General features: G+C 47.1%; 1 protein-coding gene across 2 annotated transcripts; it reads left to right on the top strand.

Annotated features, from left to right (window-relative positions):
• Nucleotides 1–535: 535 nt before the first annotated feature.
• Nucleotides 536–10,229, top strand: MYL2 (myosin light chain 2). Of its 2 annotated transcripts, XM_054444245.1 has the most exons (8): nt 1,943–2,032; nt 3,060–3,079; nt 4,828–4,909; nt 5,346–5,421; nt 6,829–6,933; nt 7,785–7,863; nt 7,962–8,010; nt 9,899–10,229. In XM_054444245.1, exons 1-8 carry the CDS (start codon nt 1,997–1,999, stop codon nt 9,995–9,997), a joined length of 546 nt encoding a protein of 181 aa, XP_054300220.1. In that variant the 5' UTR covers nt 1,943–1,996; the 3' UTR covers nt 9,998–10,229. The 2 variants fall into 2 exon arrangements, with proteins under 2 accessions (XP_054300221.1, XP_054300220.1); XM_054444246.2 differs by lacking the exons at nt 3,060–3,079; nt 4,828–4,909 and adding an exon at nt 536–604.
• Nucleotides 10,230–10,790: the final 561 nt, after the last annotated feature.

Genomic DNA, 10,790 nt, shown 5'->3' with positions numbered 1-10,790 from the left:
CACCTTGGCCTCCCACAGTGCTGGGATTTCAGGCATGAGCCACAGTGCCAGCCTTCATGATTATTTTAAAGATGGTGGTCGGGGAGGCTTCATTCAGGAGATGACATATGAGCAAAGATGCAATGAAGGAGGTGAAGGAAGGAGCCGTGTGATGACTGACAAAAAGGCATTCCAGGTAGAGGGCACACAGGTGCAAAGACCCTGAGGCCAGATCCAGGCTGATAAAACAGAGCATTTTAGCAGTCTCCTCTCCCTGACATTTTTTTTCTCAAAATTGACAAGCACAAGTGTCCCCGGCCCAAGCACTGCAGAGAGCGTGCAGCATCTCTCCCCGTGACCATGACCCAGCTACTGCCTCTTTAACCTTGAATGCCTTTTTGGGGGCTCACGTGTCACCCAGTGGCGAGTGAGCCACCCTTACTTCAGAAGAACGGCATGGGGTGGGGGGGCCTTAGGTGGTGCCCGCCTCACCTATGACTGCCAAAAGTGGTCATGGGGTTATTTTTAAACATGGGGAGGAAGTATTTATTGTTCCCGGGCTGCAGAGAGCTGGGTGGAGTGTGGAATTCTTCTCGGGAGGCAGTGCTGGGTCCTTTCCACCATGGTGAGTACAAGGGCTCCAGGAGGTGATGATGCCGGGTGGGCAAGGAGAGGAGGCCACTACAAGCAAGGGACCACGGTGGAGGGGAAGGAAGGCGGCTCTCAAAGCCTCCAGCCCCTTGTGGAAAAAGCCCCATTAACTGCGCGGGCACAGAGGAACCCCAATCAATGCCCCGATAGGCCACAAATAACAGCAGCTCTCGGGGACTCACAAACACAAAATAAGAGAGTTGGCTTTCTTATGGCTTGTCTACTGACCTCTCGAGGAATCAATAACTCCCAGGGCTTGCAAAATGGGATTGAACGCTTTTAAGGATCAAATTGTAATTCTTTTCTCTTGTTCAGGCAGCTGGGAAAAAGAATGTTTTTGTTTTCACCTTTTGAACTTGCAAATTTAAAACCTTTCTTTCTGTGCTGTTGGGTTAGGTGTCCCCCTCCTGAAGTGGGCAGTCCCCAAATCAGGGTCAGCACAGGAGGGAGAGTAGTTAGAGGCAGGAGCTCTGGAGTCAGAATGCCCAAGTTCAACTCCCCAAGTTCAATGCCCAAGTTCAACTCCGGCTCTGCCTTCTGTGTGTGTGTGGCTGTGTGATCTTGGGCAAGCGACCCAATCTCTCTGAGCCTCAGTTGCCTGCCCTGTAAAATGGGGATGATAATAATAGTATCCACTTGACAGAGTGGTTATGAGAATTAAATAATAATACATATGTAGAGTATTGAAGCATTTGCTGTTATTAAAAGTCAGAGAGAAGTGGGGTGGGGAAGAAAGATCAACTCGCTCTTCTCTGCCCTGTTGACGTGGTGCAAGGACAGAGCATTCAGAGAGGAGGTTTTGCTGCCATTTAGATCAAGGGAAAATTGTGGGGTGTGGGGCACAGTTGGGTTTTAACAGCTTGAAGAACTGTCATTTCATCTTGGCATTCATCATGGCTTAGTGAGCCTGACTTTTTCTTTCCCTCCAATCAATTCTCCTTCTGTGCATTACTGAGCTTTTTGTGAAATGCATCAGAACAAAAGCGGCTGGATCCTGCAGGGGTGATCTGAAGGTGTGGCCTCCATCCCCAGGGACACACCTGTGGCTTCTCCTAGTTGGTGAAGGAGCCACTGCAAGATGCACAAACGCTTACGATCCACTGGGACCGGAGGACTCTGGAGAAACTTCATATCGTGTCCTTTGCTCCCTCGAGCATCACCATTTTGAGACCTGAATGTGGATGCTGTACCCACATTTCACAGATGGGCAGCTGAGCCCTGCAACAGAGATGAACTCACCCAGAGTAGGGGCCTGACCTAGTTTTATGACCCCCAGCCTCCCACTCTTTTAATCGATGCTTTTTTCCCCCAGGCACCTAAGAAAGCAAAGAAGAGAACGGGGGGCGCCAACTCCAACGTGTTCTCCATGTTCGAACAGACCCAAATCCAGGAATTTAAGGAGGTGGGTGCAGCTATTGAATCATCCGCCTGGATAGAAATCCCACCCGTGAGGGAGAACCTTCCTTTTGTTCCATATTCCCAGCAGGGACCTTTCATTAGATGCCTCTATCCTCCAAACAATCCCAAATTCGGCCTGAACGGATATGTGAATTTTTAAAAGAAACTATTTTTAATATCTTCACTGATTATCAAAGTAAAACATATTCCTTGTTGAAAAATGTCGGAAAATTTTTCAGAAGAGCACAAAAAAGGAAATAAAAAGTACCTACAATTCTATTACCCAGAGATAATCAGTTCACATTTGAGTATATACCCTTCAAATCATTTTTGTTATCTATGTATATATTTATTAAACAAAATTATAATCTTCTGTGCCCACTGATTACACCTGCATTTTTTCATTGAGAAATTCACCATTAACATTTCCTATCACGTATTTCAACCATTTCCTATTGTTAAATATGACATTTGTTTATAATGTTTTACTACTATAAATAACACCTCTTTGCTTGTATCTCTGGTTATTTCTTGGGGGTAAATTCATAACAGCAGAACTGCTGGGTCAAAGGAACTTAAAACAACAACAACAAGAGAACTAAAAAGAGGCAGAACTGCTGGTCCGAATTGCCCCCCAAAATCACAGCACTAATTCCTATGCCCAGCAGCCTCGTGCCTTTCCCCACATTTCCATCAACACTGGGTATTAATAGTCACAATTTTTTTTTGCCAGTCTGAGAGGTGAAAAGCAGTATCTTCTGGGTTTTACATTTTACAGTCTTTGATTATTAACCACCAGCCCCGTTTGAAACCCCATCGCATTTGATGGCAATGGACCTTATGAAGAGAACCCAAGTACCAATTAGGCCAAACTGCACACGGGCTTGGATGGACAGGCTCAGAATTTATTTTCCAGCCGTCACGAGGGCTCACACTGACTCATCCACATTCCCACCTGGCTTTCCAGAGGGAACTATGCTAAAATGATGCTAAAGAGACCAGACTGCTTTCTTTGTGTGTGTGTGTGACAGAGTCTCGCTCTGTCACCCAGGCTAGAGTGCGGTAGCACAACCACGGCTCCCTGCAGCATCAACCTCCCAGATTAATCAATCCTCCCACCTCAGCCTCCTGAGTAGCTGGGACCACAGGTACACACCACCATGCCCAGCTAATTTTTGTGATTTTTGTAAAGATTGAGTCCCCCTGTGTTGCCCAGGCTGGTCTCAAACTCCTGGGCTCGAGCAATTCTCCTGCCTTGACGTCCCAAAGTGCTGGGATTACAGGCATGAGCCACTACACCCTGCCCTAGTGTGCTTTATATCAAAGGGGAAACTATTTGGGGCTTCCAAACAGGAAATGAACAGTTGTACCTTTTGTCCTCACTAACATTCAGATTGCAGGAATGCCGTGTCCCATAGGGAAAGAGAAATTCCTGAGACAAGTGTCATATCTGACCTTGAGATAGTCACCTTCCAGGGAGAAAGCTACACTCGCCTCTTTTCCTAGCCTCCAGCATCAGCTGCCGGCGGTGTGGGCAGGGGATGCAAAGAACTCAAAACATGTAGCCAGGATTCTCCATTTGGTTTTGTTTGTTTGTTTGTTTGTTTGTCCGAGTAAATGGGATTACAGGTACTCACCACCATGCCTGGCTAATTTTTTTGTATTTTTACTAGAGACAGGGTTTCACTGTGTTGGCCAGGCTGGTCTCAAACTCCCGGCCTCAAGTGATCCTTCCGCCTCGGCCTCCAAAGTGCTGGGATTACAGGCGTGAGCCACTGCACCTGGCCTAAAGCTATAATTTTTTAAAAAGCTAAAAACTGGTGTCTCATCTGGCCTCCCCACTCCCTAGCCTGCCCTATCTATAAAATGGAACCAGTAATCTATCTCAGCTGACAGTCAGGGAGATTCTCAGAACTTTATAAATGCCCCAAGTATTTTACAAATGAGGAATCATGGGCCAGGCACAGTGGCTCATACCTGTAATCACAGCACTTTGGGAGGCCAAGGTGGGCAGATCACTTGAGGTCAGGAGGTTGAGACCAGCCTGGCCAACGAGGTGAAACCCTGACTCTACTAAACAAAAATAAGCTGGGCATTGGTGGTGCACGTCTATACTCCCAGCTACTCGGGAGGCTGAGGCAGGAGAATCGCTTGAACCCGGGAGGCGGAGGTTACAGTGAGCCGAGATCGCACCACTGTACTGCAGCCTGGGTGACATAGCAAGACTCGTTCTCAAAAATAAATAAATAAATAAATAAATAGCTTTATAGAGTTATAATTTGCATGCCATAAAATTCACCTTTTAAGTGTGCAGTTTGGTGGTTTGCAGTATACTCACAAAGTTGTGCAACAATCACCACTATCTACTTTCAGAATATTTCCATCACCCCAGAAAGAAACTCCATACCCATTAGCAGTCACTTCCTGCTCCTCCCTCTCCCACTAGCCCCTGGCAACCGCTAATCCATTTTCTGTCTCCATGAATTTCCTGTTCTGGACATTTCATAGAAATTGAGTCATACAATATGTGGTATTTGTGTCTGGCTTCTTTCACTTATGTTTTAAGCCTCATCCATGTTGTAACCTTTGTAGGAATTTCCCTCCTTTTTATGGTTGAATAATATTCCATTGTATGGACAGACCACATTTGGTTTATCCATTCATCAGTTGATGGACATGTAGGTTATTTTCAGTTTTGGGCTACTGTGAACAATGCTGCTATACACATTTGTGTTCAGGTTTTTTTTGTTTTTGTTTTTGTTTTTGTTTTCCGAGATGGAGTCTTGCTCTGTCATCCAGGTTGGAGTGCAGTGGCATGATCTCAGCTCACTGCAAGCTCCGCCTCCTGGGTTCAAGCAATTCTTCTGCCTCAGCCTCCCAAGTAGCTAGGATTACAGGCATGCGACACCACGTCTGGCTAATTTTTGTATTTTTAATAGAGATGGAGTTTCACCATGTTGGCCAGGCTGGTCTTGAACTCCTGACCTCAAGTGACCCACCGGCCTAGGCCTCCCAAAGTGCTGGGATTACAGGCGTAAGCCACCGTACCCAGCCTTGTGTACAGGCGTTTATGTGGACGTGTTTTCAATTCTCTTGGGTATATATCTAGCAGTGGAATGTCTGGGTCATATGATAACACGAGGCCTGACATTTTGAAGAAACTGTTGGATTATCTTCAATTGTTGACTTTTAATCTGAGGTCCTACAATGATCTTTGAAGATCCCAGAATCCACTCCTGCCAAGTCCTTGGCCCAGCCTCTTGGGCAACTCTGCCAGTTTCTCCCAGGCTGAGCTGCCAATCACTTCCTTTCCACAGGCCTTCACTATCATGGACCAGAACAGGGATGGCTTCATCGACAAGAACGATCTGAGAGACACCTTTGCTGCCCTTGGTATGTCACCCTCTCTAGCCCTGCATGAGGGTCTCTTTATCTCACATCCATGAGGAGCAGGAGGTGGGACCATCAGAAAAGCTCAAGATGGTGTCATTTCCCAAAGAAACAACTCCGCCACAACTGGTCTTTAAGACAAATTTCAGGGGATGGGAAAGAAGTGTTTAGTCTTTGAGTATCTTCAGATATCGTTTTTCTCTTGAAATAACTTTTTTGTGTGATTTTGAATGCAATGTCAGCTCACAACAGAAAATGGGGAAAAAATGCAGAAAAGTATAAAGGAGAAAATGACATCACCCAGAAGGTCATATTCCACTGTGAACATTCCAGTCTCTTTCCTCTAAGTCTTTCTAGACATGTCTGTTAGGTTTGGGTTTTAGTTTTTTAAATTATTGGAATCATTCTCTTTCGAATTCATCTTCTAAAATGTATCATCTCAACAGTGTGAGCATGAGTACATGGATTTTCTTCAAAATATACATGTCCAATCTGCTACCCACCACCACCACTTACTCCTGACCTTAGAACTCAGGGCAACCATACACAGCTGTGCAGACTGCGCACTACACAATTCTACAGGGAACTATTCACATTTGTAGTGAGTGTAGCTTTTTATACTTAAAACATACATTGGCTTAAAAAGTGACAGATTTTTCTTATTTGCACAAAGGTAGGCTTGTGGCAGGACTAGAGCAGGTAAATCAGAACCTCCAAGGCTGTGGGTTACAGCAAGTTTAACTTGAAAAAGTTCCCTCAGGTGATCCTGATCTGTCTCTCCCGCCTCCAACGGTGAAGGGCTAATTTACAACACGAGCCTTTCCCATTTGAGTGAAAAATGAAAATATCTGCATCAGATGTTCCAGGTTCTGAAGACACTATTTTAAATATAACGAACTGGGATTATGGTGGCTCACACCTGTAATCCCAGAACGTTGGGAGGCGTAGGCTGGAGGATCACTTGAACCCAGGACTTCGAGACCTGCCTGGGCAACATGACAAAACCCTGTCTGTCCAAAAAACTACAAAAATTAGCCAGGAACGGTGGCATGCACCTGCAATCCCAGCTACTTGGGAGGCTGAGGCACAAGAATCGCTTGAACCTGGGAGGTGGAGGTTATAGTGAATCGAGATTGTACCACTGCACTCCAGCCTGGGTGACAGAGCCAGACCCTGTCTCAAAGAAAAATAAATAAATAACGAACCCCTTCCCACATCATGTTAGGGTTGCTTCCCGTCATTTGGTTATTATAAATAACACTGTCAAGAACATCTTCTCAGATAAGATCTTTGCCTCCATCCACCCCATCTCTGATTATTTCTAGACTAGATTTCTTGAAGTGGAATCCCAGGAGCCAATGGCTCTTTCTCCCCAGCTTGGAGTCCCTGAGTGTGTGTTTCCTATCCTAGGGCGTGTGAACGTGAAAAACGAAGAAATTGATGAAATGATCAAGGAGGCTCCGGGTCCAATTAACTTTACTGTGTTCCTCACAATGTTTGGGGAGAAACTTAAGGGTAAGGTCGTGTGTGTGTGTGTGTGTGCGTCTATGTTTCTTCAGGGGGGCTGGCAGAAGATGGTTAACTTTAAGAGAGATAAAGCACCATTGGAAAAAAATAATGAAAACAGCAACTTGGCTGGGCGCAGTGGCTGATGCCTGTAATCCCCAGCACTTTCAGAGGCCGAGGCGGGCAGATCACTTGAGGTCAGGAGTTCAAGACCAGCCTGGCCAACATGGTGAAACCCCATCTCTACTAAAAACACACAAAAAAAATTAGCCGGGCATGGTGGTGTGCACCTGTAGTCCCAGGTACTCAGGAGGCTGAGGCAGGAGAATCCCTTGAACCGGGATGGCAGAGGTTGCAGTGAGCTGACATTGTGCCACTGCACTCCAGCCTGGGTAACAAGGTGAGACTCTGTCTCAAAATAAAATAAAACAAAACAAAAACACAGCAACTAACATTGCTCTAAGACTTAACCTAAGTCAGACCTCATGCTAACCACTTTATATGCATTACCCCACTTAATAGCAACTAGGAGGTATGCTCTATTCTTATCCCATTTACAGATGGGGAACTGAGACTAAGAGACAGAAAGTCACTTGTCTGAAGTCGCACGGCTAGCAAATGCCAGGGTTAAGATTCGAATCCCAGGCTTTCGAATCTAGATGATGTTTGACCTTGGGTTCTCAGCCCTCTCTTTCGAAATACAGAGGCTCAGTGATCAGATGAAAGCAGGGTCTTTTTCCTCCATGCAAAGCAGCCTTGCTCTGGCCCCTTCATCTCTGGGGGAACTTGGGCCCTGCTGCCTGGGGTGCCAGTGGTTCCCAGCCACCCCCAGTACATGTAAGCCCTGTGTTCCGTTTCAGGAGCGGACGCTGAGGAAACCATTCTCAACGCATTCAAAGTGTTTGACCCTGAAGGCAAAGGGGTGCTGAAGGCTGATTAGTGAGTGGGGTCTGTGGGGAGGAGGGGGTTCCCTGCTTGCCCCCCGCCCCCCTACACACACACAACTGACACCAACACCTGCTTTCCTCTCTCTGCAGTGTTCGGGACATGCTGACCACGCAGGCGGAGAGGTTTTCCAAGGAGGAGGTAATGGGGTCATTCAAGCACTCCCCGTACCCCAGCTCCTGGGTTCTCCCTCCGGGGAGCTCCATCTCCCCATCTCGTCTAACGCATCCCTGACCCCACACTGACAGGGAACCAGCTATCATCTTCTGAGCCCTGGCCTCATTTCATTCTCTGCCACCCTATGAGGTAGGGACTAGCATAACCGCCATTTTGCAGATGGGCAAACTGAGACCCAGGGAAGTAAAGTCACTCGTCTAAAATAACAACAATCACACCTGTAATCCCAGCACTTTGGGAGGCCAAGGCAGGAGGATCACTTGAGGCCAGGAGTTTGAGACCAGCCTGGCCAACATGGTGAAACCCTGTCTCTACTAAAAATACAAAAATTAGCTGGGCATGGTGGTGGACGCCTGTATTCCCAGCCACTCAGGAGGCTGAGGCATGGCACGAGAATCGCCTGAACCTGGGAGGCAGAGGTTGCAATGAGCCGAGATCACACCACTGCAATCCAGTCTGGGCAACAGAGCAAGACTCCGTCACAAAAATAAAATAGCAACACTAATAGTAAATTCCAGGACCTAGATTCAAACCTGGGTCTGCGTGACTGCAGGTTCTGCCTTCCTCACGATGCATAGAGACCTGCTTAGAGCATGAAATTATTGTGGCGTGAAGGGCCGCCACATACTGTCATGTGAGTTGTGCACTGAACAACTCTTCTAGATGTCAGTTTCATAAAAGTCATCAGACTGTGTATTTGTTGCAACAGCTTTCCAGAACTGGCAGTAAAGTGTCTGGTAATAATTGTTTTTTAAACTCAGGTGGTGCGGTAGTGAGTTTGGTAGAAGGGGCACTTTTGCTAATTTGCCAAAGCTTCTGTATGAGCAAGCAATGGTGCTCTCAACCTTATTAGTGAACTTTAATAAGTCAATTTTAAATGCCCCCCTCATAGCCTTACAGGCCTGTTTCCATCAAGTTCCACATTTTACTAAAAATTGTATGTAGATTTCCCTCCCCCAAAATTCAAGCAGCTAAAAGGGCTGCCTTCACCTTCCACCTGCTGTGCGCTTTGAACAAGCTCCTTAACCTCACTGCACCTCAATTTCCTCATCTGTAAAGTGGGAATAATAATAGAAGCTCCCTCATAGGAGATTGAGAGGATTCTACATGTTAATGTGGGGAAAGTGTGAACTTGTGGCAAGGGCAATACAAGTGCTAGCTATGAATAGCCAGTATGTTTTTTTTTTTAAAAAAATAACTAGCCAATGCTTTTTAAATGGGGAAATTTTGTGTAAAAACAAAAATCTAGATTTCTGACACCCTGGTCCCTGTGGCCACCTTCATGTCATCTTTTTAGATGGCCACGTGTCTCCATTTAGCCACAGGACCTATCCTGCTCCCTTACATAACCTGCCTGGCTCCTTGGAACCCTTGAGTTTGTGATCCCAGTGGAAGGCTGGGTTTCCAGGGACATCTCTGCATGATGTTTACTTGGGAGGGCCCTTGGGGTCAGGGAAGAAAGAACAGGGAAGGGCAAGGAAGGAAAAGTGCATGAAGGAAGAAGTTGAGCCAAGATTCAGGCCCAAAGATCGGCACCGCTGACTCCCCAGGGAGGGGCTTATTCGACAGCTCTCCTGAGAGGTACCAAGTTGGGCGAGATGGCCACGCCTTTATACCCCAATACACACCAATCCCATCCGCTGGCTGTGGGCTGCCCCAGAAAGGGCATGACCTTGGGCGAGGGGGCCCTGCAGCAGCTGGGGAAGTCCTTCCCCGGAGGACCCTCTGAGTGGCCCATGTTCCCATCCCCCACCCCCCGTTACCCATTCACTCAGGCCCCGCCCACAGCCCCCCACCCTCTGTCTCAGTTCCCCTCCCCTCGTCCTTAGCACGTCTTCCTGGCTCATTGCAGGTTGAACAGATGTTCGCTGCCTTCCCCCCTGACGTGACTGGCAACTTGGACTACAAGAACCTGGTGCACATCATCACCCACGGAGAAGAGAAGGACTAGGAGGGGGCTCGCTGCTGCGCCCTGGGCTCGTCTTTGCAGAGTGGTCCCTGCCCTCATCTCTCTCCCCCGAGTACCGCCTCTGTCCCCACCTTGTCTGTTAGCCGTGTGGCTGCCCCATTTATCCACCTCCATCTTCTTTGCAGCCTGGGTGGCTATGGATACTTCATGGCCGCACATCCTACAGATGGAAATCCATCCAGAGGCCATGTTCCAATAAACAGGAGGTCGTGTATTTGGTCACGACATTTCTCTGACAGACAGTGCCTTGCGTAAGGAAGGCAAAGGCAGATGAGCTAGTGACAGCCTTGCAGTCATTATTATTGAATCTTGGTGACTATTTAAGGTAGATCTATTCAGTCACTCAGAACTGTTTCTATCAAGGATCACGTTTTACTGGAATGTTACCTGGATGACCAAAGCCCTCTCTTCCAAAGAGCTCAAGCATTTAGAGGGCCTTGCTTCCATGACATCTTTCCCTTGAGATGCCATTGGAATGCCTCTCCTGCCAGTGACAGTGACAAGAAGGAAGCAGCCTGACACATGGTAGGAACATAGCTCGTTCAACAGTAATCACACCTGCTAATCCTAAGAGGGTGATTTCTAGTTTCAGATAAAGTAGAAGTTGTCTGTACTTCTTCCCTAGCAAACTGGGGGAGTGGTACTGACTTCTGTCTCTGTCTGGGGCCCAGGCCTGGATGTGAGTTGACCCTTGATTTTGAGTGACCACAGTCATGGTTGAAGCATTCAGGTCTATTATGGCTGCAAGAGTCCCAATGTAAGAAACAAATAGGGC

Source organism: Pongo pygmaeus, chromosome 10 (genome assembly GCF_028885625.2).
Source record: "Pongo pygmaeus isolate AG05252 chromosome 10, NHGRI_mPonPyg2-v2.0_pri, whole genome shotgun sequence".
Taxonomy (NCBI): domain Eukaryota; kingdom Metazoa; phylum Chordata; class Mammalia; order Primates; family Hominidae; genus Pongo; species Pongo pygmaeus.
Note: the sequence above shows the minus strand (reverse complement) of the source record. Positions and strands in the feature narration are given on the sequence as shown.

Coding starts and splice junctions, on each gene's coding strand:
- MYL2 (XM_054444245.1), top strand. CDS start 1,997: ATGTTCGAACAGACCCAAATCCAGGAATTTAAGGAG. Junction 2,033..3,059: donor AAATCCAGGAATTTAAGGAG/GTGGGTGCAGCT, acceptor TGTGTGTGACAG/AGTCTCGCTCTGTCACCCAG. Junction 5,422..6,828: donor AGACACCTTTGCTGCCCTTG/GTATGTCACCCT, acceptor TTCCTATCCTAG/GGCGTGTGAACGTGAAAAAC.